Source organism: Lichenostomus cassidix, chromosome 11 (assembly GCF_008360975.1).
Source record: "Lichenostomus cassidix isolate B80296 chromosome 11, HeHo_3.0, whole genome shotgun sequence".
NCBI classification, from domain to species: Eukaryota; Metazoa; Chordata; class Aves; order Passeriformes; family Meliphagidae; genus Lichenostomus; species Lichenostomus cassidix.
In genome coordinates, this window is record NC_139492.1 from 2309493 (window position 1) to 2321800 (window position 12308).

The 12308-nt window shown below is 61.4% G+C and overlaps 1 protein-coding gene across 4 annotated transcripts in view; it reads left to right on the forward strand.

The window, feature by feature from the left end:
- Positions 1-12308, forward strand: part of GSE1 (Gse1 coiled-coil protein) — a 98743-nt gene that overhangs the window by 80584 nt on the left and 5851 nt on the right. For 2 of the 4 annotated variants that reach the window (XM_085071406.1, XM_085071408.1), the window contains exons 3-11: positions 2129-2347; positions 5578-5777; positions 7197-7378; positions 7511-7708; positions 7895-8086; positions 8362-8684; positions 9049-9373; positions 11003-11583; positions 12134-12246. In XM_085071406.1, coding sequence (XP_084927532.1) covers positions 2129-2347; positions 5578-5777; positions 7197-7378; positions 7511-7708; positions 7895-8086; positions 8362-8684; positions 9049-9373; positions 11003-11583; positions 12134-12246 — 2333 coding nt within the window. The remainder of the gene's footprint in view (positions 1-2128; positions 2348-5577; positions 5778-7196; positions 7379-7510; positions 7709-7894; positions 8087-8361; positions 8685-9048; positions 9374-11002; positions 11584-12133; positions 12247-12308) is intronic. The other 2 variants (XM_085071407.1, XM_085071409.1) reach the window with 1 other exon arrangement.

Genomic DNA, 12308 nt, shown 5'->3' on the forward strand with positions numbered 1-12308 from the left:
GGCGGAGGCGCCGATTTTATCACCGGGAAGGAGCGGCAGAACTGGTTTGGAGCGCGGCTGGGGCAGCGGCACAGCTCAGCCCGGGGGGCACGCGAGCTCCCCGCACGCTGCCCGGCCACTCTCCCAGCTGCCCTGCGCTCGCCTGGCAAATCCCGTCGGGATCATGAGTTGGCCGGGAGGCGTTTGGGGCCGCGGGGATCAGCTGAGCATCACACGGGTGATGCCCTGCCGCCAGCCCCGTGCCCGTGCGCCAGCCTGCTGATCCCACCGCATGGTTGGCAAAGCGTCTCCCGACCTGGATCGGGGCTGGGAGAGGCGGTTGTGCTGGGGTTGATAAGTGGGGAGAAACTTGGGGGGCACTGGGAGGTGTTTGGGGGGTGCAGGGCTGTGCCTGGGGAATGTGGGGCAGCGCCAGGGGGAGGCAGGGCTGTGCCAAGGGGATGCCTGGCAGTGCCTGGGGGATACACGATTGTGCCTGGTGGATGTGGGGCGCTGCCCGGGGGATGTAGGATTGTGCCTGGTGGATGTGGGGCAGTGCCTGGGGGATGTGGGGCAGTGCCTGGGGGATATAGGATTGTGCCAAGGGGGTGCCAGGCAGTGTCTGGGGAATGTGGGGCAGTGCCTGGGGGATGTGGGGCAGTGCCTGGGGGATATAGGATTGTGCTTGGTGGATATGGGGCAATGCTCAGCGGGTGCATGGGAGTTGCAGGCTGTGCCTGGAGGGCTGTGATCCCTTTGGATGGTGCGTGGGCGCCTGGTGCTGCAGGCACATCCCGGTGCCCCGCTCTCGGGGGAGCACGGAGCACTCACCCGGGGCTGGAGCAGAGCCCGGGGGTGCCAGCGCAGAGCCCAGGGGTGCCGGGGCCAGGCTGGCGTGGCGGGTTGGCTTCCCAGCTGTTCCGGTAATGAATTTACATGAGCCGAGCGTGTCGACAAGGCGGCAGTCAATGGCTGAGAGCACCGGAGTTAATAAATGCTTGTATAATGAGGGCAGAGGGGAGCGCGCCGCCGCGCCGGCCGCCTCTCCTGGGGCCGGGGGGCAAAGATTAATCAACGCTGAGTGCCCCCCGTGCCCCCCCCGGCTCCCGCGGCGCCCGCCGCACTCCCTGGCCATCCGCTGCCACGGGATGCTCCGGGGATGCTCCATCCGCCCTCCGCAGCGGATGCTCCAGGTGTTGTGCCGTCTCAATGCCTCGAGCTGCCTCCAGGCCCGCCGGGAGTTGGGGGCTGCCCCACGACCCCCCCGCCCTCCTGCCCACCTGGGAGCGGGGCTAATTTTAGGCTGGTGTTAATGAAGCTGCTCGGGGAAGTCTATTTTAAGGGCCCTGACATCAGCAGTTGCTGTTTTGGGAGGTGGAGAGCCCTGGAGCAATTGGTGTGACAGCTGGGGGGCTCCGGGAGGGCTGCACCCTCCTGCTCAGCACCTGAACCACACTTTTGGGGTCGCTGTGCCCTGTAGCACCTCGGTGCTTTGGGGTGCAGCTTTGGGCATTTGGGGGGAGAGGATTTGAAGGTCCAATGTGGGGAGCTGGGGATGCTGTGCTGGGGATTTGGGGGTGCAGTGGTGGGGATTTAAGAACACGTTTCTGGGGATCCAGGGATGTGTTATTGAGGATTCAGGGGTGCAGTGCTGAAGACCCAGGGATGAAATATTGTTAATCCAGGATGCAGTGATGGGAATTTGGGGCTGCAGTGCTGGAAATCCAGAGATGCAGTACTGGAGATTTAGGGTAGAATGATGGGGATTTGAACATGCAGTGCCTGGGATTTTGGGGTGCAATGGTGGCAATTAGGGGTGCAGCAGTGGTGCTTTGGGTTTTGGCAGCACCATGAGATTCAGGGGACTGTTCCTCTCCCTATCACCTCCATCAGGATGCTGAAGCCCATGTGGCCCCAAAATACTCCAGCAGAGCTCTGCTGAGCCCCCTGCTCTGTCATCCAGGGGTTCAGTGGGGCTGTATGATGCTGGCATGCAGGCCATGCTTCCCCCACATTACCTGAACTCGGGGTGCATTTTGGGGTGGGATGGTGAACCACAGGAAAACTATTGGTCCCAGCTTTTGGGGGAAATTGAGGCTCCACTCTCCACGTGAATCTCTAACTCTAACCCTGGCTCTCTCGTTCGCAGGCATGAGCCATGAGCCGAAGTCGCCGTCCCTAGGAATGCTCTCCACTGCCACCCGCACCACGGCCACCGTGAGCCCCCTGACCCCGTCCCCCCTGAACGGCTCCATCGTCCCCAATGGCAGCCCCGCCGCCAGCAGCACTTTGTCCGTCCAGGCAGCACCTTCCTCCAGCTTCGCCGCCGCTCTGCGCAAGCTCGCCAAGCAAGCCGAGGAGCCCCGAGGTGGGGACAGGGACAGGGACAGGGACAGGGGGGTGACAAACACCAGGGCCTTTCCCAGCAGCCAGAGATGGTGTTTTCCTGCCGTTTCCCAGCTAATGCCTTTCCCCAGCGTTGCGTCTCGAGGGAGCAGTTTGGGAATTCAATTCATCCGGAGTAATCCAAGTGCTGTATCACTCACTGTGCCCTGGGAGAGCACGGCATGGCAGGGATCAGCCCTGCTGGTTTTTCCAGAGTTTCCTCACATTTGCTGCTTCCCCAGCCAAATTTCCCAACTGAACAGTCCCAGGAGGTCCCCAGCTCATGTCACCCACATCCTCCATCACTCCCCTCTCTGCTTGGATGAGGGATGCTGGGTGTGAGCTCCTTCTGGAGCACCCTGAGGTCCCCACTGACACAGGGAGGGTGTCCCGTGGGAATCACCACATCCAGATGGGGAGGCAGCCAATCCCCAGGCTGGGAAGTGTTTCAGGAGACTGCTGGTACCCTCAGTTTGGGATGGAATAGTTTTTATTTCTGGTATTCCATTGGTGGGTGCTCCTGTTGGATCATTGCCCACTACCTGGGCACTTTGATCCCTGGAGAAGACACCCAACCACTTCTCAAGTTGTTTTTTGCAAGGTCTTCTTGGAAGACCCCTTTTAAAAGGCCCTTTTGGCACAATCCTTTTCCAAGACCCCTTTTGCAAGGCTCTTTTTGGATAATCCCTTTTGGAAGCACCATCTAAAAGACCCTCCTTTTTTTTTTTTTTTTTTTTTTGCAAGATTTTTCAGCCCCAAAATTTTTGGCACAGCCATGACCTGAAGCATCAGCTGCTTCCAAGGAAAACATGTGGGGATACCAGGCCCCTGTAACTCTGAGGGAACCAGATCTTGGTGATGCTTCATCCTCACTGGAAGCTCCTGGATTTTCCCAGCTGCTTCCTCTGGAACCCATCTGCTTCCTTTGGAGTGACTGATTGAGTTTGGGGAATTATTTTGCTTTTTTTCCCCTCTCCACACCCCACAGCTTGTGCCCTCCCTGTGCTGCTCAGCCCATCCCAAGGGATGTCAGCAGGTTTGGGCATGGATTTTGTGGCACTGGAGAGAAGCAGCCACGTTCCCTTTGGATTTCCCCTTAACACCTGCATAGTTTGTTTGCAAAAACGCCTCCCTCACCCATTTGTGTGCCTCACATGGCCCATCCCAGAGGCTTTTGACCCGTGTGGGTTTGGGGGTGTGTTGGGAAGGGGGTTTCTCTCCTTGCTGTGGTTTTTAGCACCAGGAAACGAATTGCTTTTCCCTCAAATCCTCACCCACTTCCCTTCCCACCTCGGGAGATGCTCCGCTGTGGCAGATGCTGGATCCACCCAAGATCACTGTAGTCTTTCCAGCTTTATGGGCTCACAGGTGTGCTGGGACATCCCTGGGGATGTCCTGCTGCTTCACAGCATCCCAAACTGCCAAGGCTCATCCTGACTGACCCCTTCCCAGCAAATCCCCACAAAGCCACCGCCTGCCCGGGGGCTGCTGCCTCTTGTCCTGCCCGGGGCTGTCCGCAGGGTGGGTTTTATTCCAACCCCCCTTCCCTTCTTTTTTCCCAGTTCTCCGTCAGGGTCTCAGCTGTTAATTACATTTGCCTGTCAGCCTAGGCTGCTAATCTGCTATCGCCGAGCGGGAAGCGGGAGGTCAGAAAACAAAGGTGACACCATCACACTGTGCCTCTTGTCATCTCCAATCCAGATTAGTTTCATTGACTAACTCCTGGCTGAATACCACCAGTTAATTATAACGATCACAAACCCTCCCGTTTAAAGCCACACAGCGAGAATTAAGGTTCTGAAGTAAGACTTTAGCTTCATTAATTGCCGGGCTCATTGTGATGGTATTGATTGTTAACGCTATCGCGTGGTGAGTAATGGCTTCCCAGCTCAGAGGGGATTAGGCTGCTAATTGTTGTTGGCCTTGCGCTGACAAGATAGACTTCAGTGGGTGTCAAATCGGCCTCCTTTGTCGGGGACAGCCTTTCTCCTTCCCCCAGCCTTGCTGCTCTTCAAATGAAAGCGATTCGGAGCGACTCGGGAATAATTAATCAGGGAGGGCGGCCGGCAGTGGGATGCTCCGCTTGGCCTCTGCTCCGCTGAGTATCCTTCCTGCCGAGCGTCCTTCTGGAGCATCCTTCCCTCCCAGCATCCTTCCCGCCGCCTGGGGATGCTCCTGCCTGCCCTCGGCATTCCCAGCCTCCTGGTTCCTTCCTGGTTCCCTCCTGGTGTTGTGTGGTGTGAGGAGGGCGAGGGGATGGAGGGTGAGGAGCTGCTGGCATGCTATGGGACCTGCCTGGTGTGCCCACAGGACAGGAGATGGTTTGCACACTCAGGGGAGTGGCCTTGCACACTTGGAAGGTGAGGAGACACCTTGCACACCCAGAGGAGCCAAGGCTCCTCTCCGTGCCCTGAGCCCTGCCTAGGAGCATCGCTGTCACCTCACCCTGCTGTGACCACACACACTCCCCAACAGCTGGTCCCTGCTGGCGTGTTGGGATCTCCCTCTGACCCAAACTCTGGGATGGAGGGAGCAGAGTTTGGGGGGTCAGAGCCCTCCAGGCTGCCCAGCTGGGTTTGAGGAGTGGGCAGTGTTCTGTGGAGCAGGCACCAAGCTCCCTGTGCCCTGCTTAATGTGGAATTTGTATTTCTCAGCTTTTCCTGTTCTCCGCTTTCACTCCGTTTTTATTTTTCCTTTGGAAATATGGCCAGCATCCCTGGGGTGGGGATAAGTTAAAGTACAGATGTATTATGCAAATGAAACCAAAGCCTTGCCCAAGGGTTTCGAGGAGTCACTCCTTCATCCCAGTGTCTCCAGAGGCTTGTCCGTGACAACTTTTGCAGCTGGATTAAGGAATCTCTGGGTATGCCTTGGGAAGACGTGGCTGTCTGAGGTTGGCATTGCATTGGTGTCACTTGTGCCAAGAGGCTTTTTGTGCCTGGGGGTTTGGCAGTTTGGATGGGAGCAAGAAGCTGCCCTGTCCCACCATGCTGGGGGAAGTCTTTAGCACCCCTGGGAACCTCCCTTGTGGGATGGGGGTCCAGCCTGGGGGTCTGGCGGGATGCTGAGCACCTTGAGTGCATCCCAGAGCCCCATCCCTGCTCCCTGCAGCGAATTCCCTATCAGGAATGACTCCAGCTCCTCCACAGGGTTGTTTCATCCAGTTAATTGCTCTGTTTCCCCAACTTATTTCAATTTTTAATTTCATTCCAGGGTCCTCACTGAGCAGCGAGTCGTCCCCGGTGTCCTCGCCAGCCACCAACCACAGCTCCCCCGCCAGCACGCCCAAGCGTGGCCCCATGGGCCCCATCATCGTGCCACCGGGGGGACACAGCGTGCCCAGCACGCCACCTGTCGTCACCATCGCCCCCACCAAGACGGTCAACGGGGTCTGGAGGAGCGAGGGCAGACAGGTATGGCTGTGTCTGAAGGATGGAGGGTGTGGGATGCCATGCACTGCTCCCAAGGAATCACTGGGCTGCCCCAATTTGGTCCCTTGCCCTCCTCACCATGTCCCCGAGCTGCCGTTGTCACCGGGGCTGCCATCGTCCCCCTGCTGCCATCATCATCCCCGGGCTGCCATCATCATCCCCGGGCTGCCATCACCATCCCCGGGCTGCCATCCGGAGGGGAGTGCGAGGAAGGCGGAGGAGTGGCAGGGAGGGGGGAGAGAGCGGCTAATTAAGAAGCATCGTTAGTGGTTCTCCTCTCCTCCGCATGCTACAAGCAGATTCCCGGGGGGATTATGCCACTTGGAAAGACTAATTAAACCACAAAGCGGAGAGGCGAGGGTAGGGGATGAGAAACGCCGGGGGCGGGGTGGGGGGAAATGAACGGAGCCGCGATCCCCGGGAGCTCCGGGGGTGCGTGGGGTGTCCGGGTGCTTCCCAGCTCGGTGTCACCCCCGTGTCCCTCCCGTGTCCCCCCCCCGGCGCGGGGGTTAACCGAGCGTGGTGATTGTCTGGCAGAGCTGCGCTCGCAGCGTGACGCCCGAGACGGGAGGTAATTAGAGCAGAGCCTGGCACGCACAATGAGCTCCATGCGGGCGGCAGAGGTGGCGGCAGAGAGGGGACACGGCACCCTTTGTGGCGACCTTGGGGCTGGCCGTGCCCTGGCGGGGTTGGGGAGGGATGCTGGGGGTGGGCGATGTTCCTCCACCTCCATCCTCCTCCTCCTGAGCTGCCAAATGGAGAAGGTGCAAGGAAAAACAATAATTTTTAAACCAAAACTTGCCTTGCTGGGTGCCACCCCGCTAATTCTCAGACCCCTCTTGTCACCCCAAGTGGTTCCCCCTTGCCAGGGGTCTGTCCCCAGCTGCAGGGAGTGACCTTCATGCTGACACCGAGGGTGGCAGCTGATGGAGAGCGGCTGAGGCCCTGTGGGAGGGTGCTGGTGCCGGGGGGCTGCCGGGGGGATTCCGGGCTGACCCCTGGGTTATGGCCCTTATCAAAGGCCGGCTGGATTTCCCCCAGCCGTGTCATTCCTCCCCGGATGATTAATAGCTCTGGAGAACAAAGGGGCCCATAAATCTCGGGGCAGGTAATGGGTGTCTTGCCCTCAGCTCTGCCCTGGCTCCAGCACCTCCTTTCCCACTGGTATCCCCCCAGTGTCGCCACCCAGACCCTCCCACCCTTCAAACTGCCCTTCCAAAGCCTGGATGCAGGAAATGCTCTGGTGGATGCATCCTCTCCTGGGTGCTGCTGCCAGCCAGGGACTCTGTGGGCACACTGGGGACTTATCCAGGGTCTTGGGGTGAGGACACAGCAGGGATTCCCCATGCCCTGCTGTCCCCTAATGCCCATCTTGGCATTCCTGCCCCTTTTGTCCTCCAGCAGGAAGCAGGGTCGCGAGGCAGCAGCAGCAGCGCCGGCCGCGAGCGCCTCATCTCGGAGCCCCCCCTGACACAGGAGAAAGCGGGGGGTCCCACTGTCCCCTCCCACCTCCTGGGGACACCCTACTCCTTCGGGCTGCCCCCCAGCTCTGTGGTCCAGGACTCGCGCTTCCCACCTCTCAAGTGAGTCTGCTCGGAGTGGACGGGGTGGGTTGCGGGATGTGGGTGTCACCTGTGAGCTCCAGTCCCTTTTGGGGGAGGTGACATCTCCCCAGGGGGACAGGGAGAGATGGTGACAATCTCCTTGTCCCCCAGCCTGCAGCGGCCGGTCCACCACGTGGTGCCTCCCAGCGCGGTGACCGAGGATTACCTGCGGAGCTTCCGTCCCTACCACACGGCCGAGGACCTCCGCATGTCCTCCCTGCCGCCCCTCGGCCTCGACCCGGCCACCGCCGCCGCCTACTACCACCCCAGCTACCTGACACATCACCCCTTCCCTCATCCTGCCTTCAGGTGGGCACCTTGGGATCCCTGGGATGCTGCTGGATGAGCTTTGGGGTCTGAGGAGGTGGCAGCATGACCCGCTGAGGGTGTTTTGGGGCTCTCCATTAGTTTCTCCCAGTAGAAGGCAGACCTGATCTGGCTCCTGGGGGGGGAATTGGGGTTTTTCTGCCTGCCTGAGTATCCCTGTGTTCCCAGGATGGATGAGTCGTACTGCCTGTCAGCACTGCGCTCCCCGTTCTACCCGCTGCCAGCGCCGGGCTCGCTGCCCCCCCTGCACCCCTCGGCCATGCACCTGCACCTCTCGGGGGTCCGGTACCCCCCCGAGCTCTCCCACTCCTCCATCTCCGCCCTGCAGTCCGAGCGCATCTCCAGTCTGGCCGCCGAGAGGTACGGAGGGGCCAGTGGATGGTGGAGGGCATGGATGGGGCACTGCAGAGGATGCTGACAGGGCACTGGGGGTGGTTTTGGGGTGCTCCAGACAGGTGGCCAGGGGTTTGGGGGTGCTCCAGAGGATGCTGGCAGGCGCCCAGGAATTGTTTTGGGATGCTCTGGAAGTTCCGGGGTGTTCCAGGGGATGCTGACAGGAATTCAGAGCTGCTTTTAGGGGTACTCCAAGGGGTATGTTTGGGGTTGGTGCTTTTCTTTTTGATTTTTCCCTGCAGGCTGCAAATGGACGAGGAGCTGCGGCAGAGGGAGCGGGAGCGCGAGCGGGAGCGGGAGAAGGAGCGGGAGCGAGAAGCCGACCGGGAGCGGGAGAAGGAGCGCGAGAGGGAGCGGGAGCGCGAGAAGGAGCTGGAGCGCGAGCGGGAAAAGGAGCGGGAACGGGAGCTGGAGAGGCAGCGGGAGCGGGCCCGGGAGAAGGAGCTGAGCATGGTGAAAGCCATGGAGGGGCCCTTCCTGCCCGTGGCGGAGCTGCATGGGCTGCGGGGACACCCGGCCGAGGAGCGGGGCAAACCGGTGGAGCCGCTGGCACCCGGCAGAGCAGGTAATGCCCACCTTCCACTGTGGTCTCCTGTCCCCTCCAGATGGCAAAGCTGAAGGGGTTGGTGGCCCTGGGAGGTGGCTGGGGATGGGGACAGGCTGTCCTGGCTGCCAGCTCACTCTGCCAGGAGCCCAGCTGCGGCGGCTTGGAGTGGCGGCGCGGTGCCTATGCCATCTGACTCAGGCCGGGGTGGCACCATGCCTGGCGCACTGCGGGCAGCTGGGCTGGCACAGGCGGGCAGCCCCCTGTGCTGAGCTCTGACCAGTGGCTGTCCCCCCCTGAGTCCCTCCCACCCACAGCGGTGCTCACCCCAAAACACCCCACTCTTCCCACACCCTGACTCTCCATCACCCTTTTTCCAACGCAGACAAGCTCAAGGACTCGGTGCTGCCAACGCCAAAGCCCATCCAGCACCCTCTGCACCCACCGCCCGGCTCCCACCACCCCGTGCCCAGCCTCATCCCCAACCACAGCGTGTTCCCTCTGCCCGGCAGCAGCGCGGCCACGGCGCTGCTCATCCACCGCACCAACGAGGAGGAGAAGTGGCTGGCCAGGCAGCGCCGGCTGCGCCAGGAGAAGGAGGATCGGCAGTCCCAAGTCTCGGAATTCCGGCAACAAGTGCTGGAGCAGCACCTGGACATAGGGCGTGCCCCGAGCCAAGCTGAGCCTGAGCATCGACCCGAACATCCCAGGTAGGGATGCTGCCAGCCCTGCTTCAGGGATGGAGCTTTCCCCCAAAATTGAACTGTGTTTTCCCGTGTTGCAGCTGTCCTTGCTGTAATATCTGCATCTTAAGCTGGAGAGGAACTTTGGATGAGGGAAAGGAATGATAGGACAAGGGGGGATGGCTTTAAATGGAAAGAGGGCTGGGTTAGATGGGATATTGGGAAGGAATTCTTCCCTGTGAGGGTGCTGAGGCCCTGGCACAGATGCCCAGAGAAGCTGTGGCTGCCCCATCCCTGGAAGTAGTCAAAGCCAGGTTGGACAGGGCTTGGAGCACCCTGGGATAGTGGAAAGGCTCCCCTCCCGGCATGGGGGTTGAACAAGATGACCAGTAAGGTCCCTTCATCCCAAACCATTCCATGATGCCACAATATGATGATCTATAGGATTTTCCCCCAACCCATGGCTGTGCCCACCCCATTCCCCAGCTCTGCCCCCCTCAGGCATCCATCATCCCACAGCCATGCCCCTCACAGATCCCACAGACTGAAGCCACAGTGCCTGGGCAGTGCCAGCAGGCTCCTGCAGCGTGGTGCCAGCCAGGCCGGCTGTGCTGGCAGCGCCTGGCGTTCCCGGTGCCCGACATCTGCGCGGTGGCAGGCACCGAGCCCGGGAGGTGGCCAAGGGCCAGCGGCGAGTGGCCAGGTGCTGCCCAGCCACCGGCACAGCTAATTGCAGCTCCCCCCTCGCGGGCAGCGGGGCCGGGCAGTGCATGCCTGGTTTGGGGGCACCTGCGCTGAGCCCGGGCGATTTGGGGGGCAGCAGAGCGTGCCCACACCCCCCGATTGATTGACAGAGCTTGCTCGCCCTCGTGGCTGAGCACTTAAGCAGTGCAGGCTCATCCAGCCAGCTCTGCCGCCTGCTCCCTTTGTTATTTTTGGGTATCCAGGGGATTAGCGCGGCTCATCGAGGATAATAAGGCGCAGATCACGGGGCGGCACAAAGGCGAGCGCCCGCCGCAGGCTCCCTTCCCCATCCGCTCCTCCCACCCCAAACCGGAGAGGAGGCAGCAAGGTCACCCCAAAACACCTGCAGCAGGGGATGTTCCATCCCCATCCTTTTCCTGCATCCAGCGGGGCAGGAGACGGATGGATCCCGGGGGGCAGGCGGTGCTCCCCGCCGGTGGTGACACGATGGCGGCGCTGAGCTGAACCCGCTGCTCCACACACCGAGCTCTGGGGCGCTGGAGCGGAAAAGTGTTAAATGCACAGCTTGGGCACATGAAATATTTATCCCGCTAACGGGCTGGCTCCAGCTGTCGGAGGAGGGCTGCACCGGGGCGCTGTCCTCGCCACGGGGCTGCGCCAGGACTGGTGGCTCACTTGTCCCCGCGCCGGGGTCAAGGCTGGGGTCTCCTGCCCGGTGCTCCTGGGATGCAGCCACATCCCTGCCCAACCCCCCTGAACAACCTGAACTGGCCCCGTCCCTCAGCTTGGTGGCAGGGAGGGGACGAGTGCGGCAGCCCCACATACACAAACCCCTCCGGGGTGTTCCTAACAGGCGCGTTTCTGCCCAAAATCCCTCCGTGTTGGAGTGCTGCCAGCTCTCCGCTGGCAGTGCCAGCTCCTCACCTCTGCCGTGCCCTCCTGTCCCTGCAGGTTGGGATCGAGCCGCCACGAGCCGAGCAGCCGGGAGCCAGGGCAGCACTTTGGCGGGCCGCCACCCCTCATCTCCCCCAAACCGCAGCACCACCCCGTCACCACGTCCCTCTGGAACCCCGTCTCGCTGATGGAGAGCCCCCCCGACCCTCCCCGGCGCCTCCCCGAGCCCCACGCCCTCCACAGCCACCCGGCGCCCTTCGAGCCCAGCCGCCAGGGCATCCCTCTGGTGAAGGTGGAGAGGGTCTTCTGCCCAGAGAAGCTGGAGGAGGGACCGAGGAAGAGGGACGCTCTGGAGAAATACCCTCCAGCACGGGAGCCTGGCGCCCCGGAGCACGGCGCTTTCACCCACACCCCCTTCCTAGCTGAGCTGGAAAAGTCCACTCAGAGCATCCTGAGCCAGCAGAGAACCCCGGCCACTCCATTCCCCGAGGCCACCAAGCCCAGCTCGCCCTACCGGCCCCCCCAGCCGCGCGCCCAGGACCCCATGTACATCTACGACGAGTTCGTGCAGCAGCACCGCAGGCTGGTCAGCAAACTGGACCTGGAGGAGCGGCGGCGGCGGGAGGCCCGAGAGAAAGGTGAGGGATTGGGGATCCCCCCAGCACCGGGAGCTGGGGGTGCTCCTGGGGGTCTCCCGGGGATGCCGACGTTCCCGCATCCGAGCGGTTCGGTAAACCCTGCACTCCAGACGTGCCCAATTAATAAATGATGAACTGAAGCTAATAAGAGGGTTTTAAATATTGATGGAGCTGCTGGAGTGGGGATGAGAGCAGTGGTGAGGAGGAGATGGAGCGCTTGGAGGGGCTGGAATTGCTGTCACTACTCCAATGTCCCCAGACTATGCCCCACTGACCCCCACCACCCATCCCAAAGTGATGCCAAGAGGATACACAGGGACGGGCAATGCTCCTCAAGGTCCCACAGGTGCTGGAGAGGGGACAGGGCTCTGTTGGGTTGTGCCCCCCACCCTGCTGGGCCACACATTGGATCCCCATCCCTCCCCTCTGACATCCCACCCTGCTGTACCCCCATCCCCAGCAGGGTTCCCCATGTCCCAGAAGATTCCCCAGGGTCCCAGCAGGTCCCCATGGTGTCCCCAGTCTCACGTCAGCCTCTCCCCATCCCCAGGGTACTACTACGACCTGGATGACTCCTGTGACGACAGCGATGAGGAGGAGGTGCGGGCCCATCTCCGCTGCGTGGCCGAGCAGCCCCCGCTGAAGCTGGACACGTCCTCTGAGGTACTGATGGCACTCACTGTCCCCTCCCTGTCCCCTGCTGTCCCCTGGGGGAGCAGCCCCTC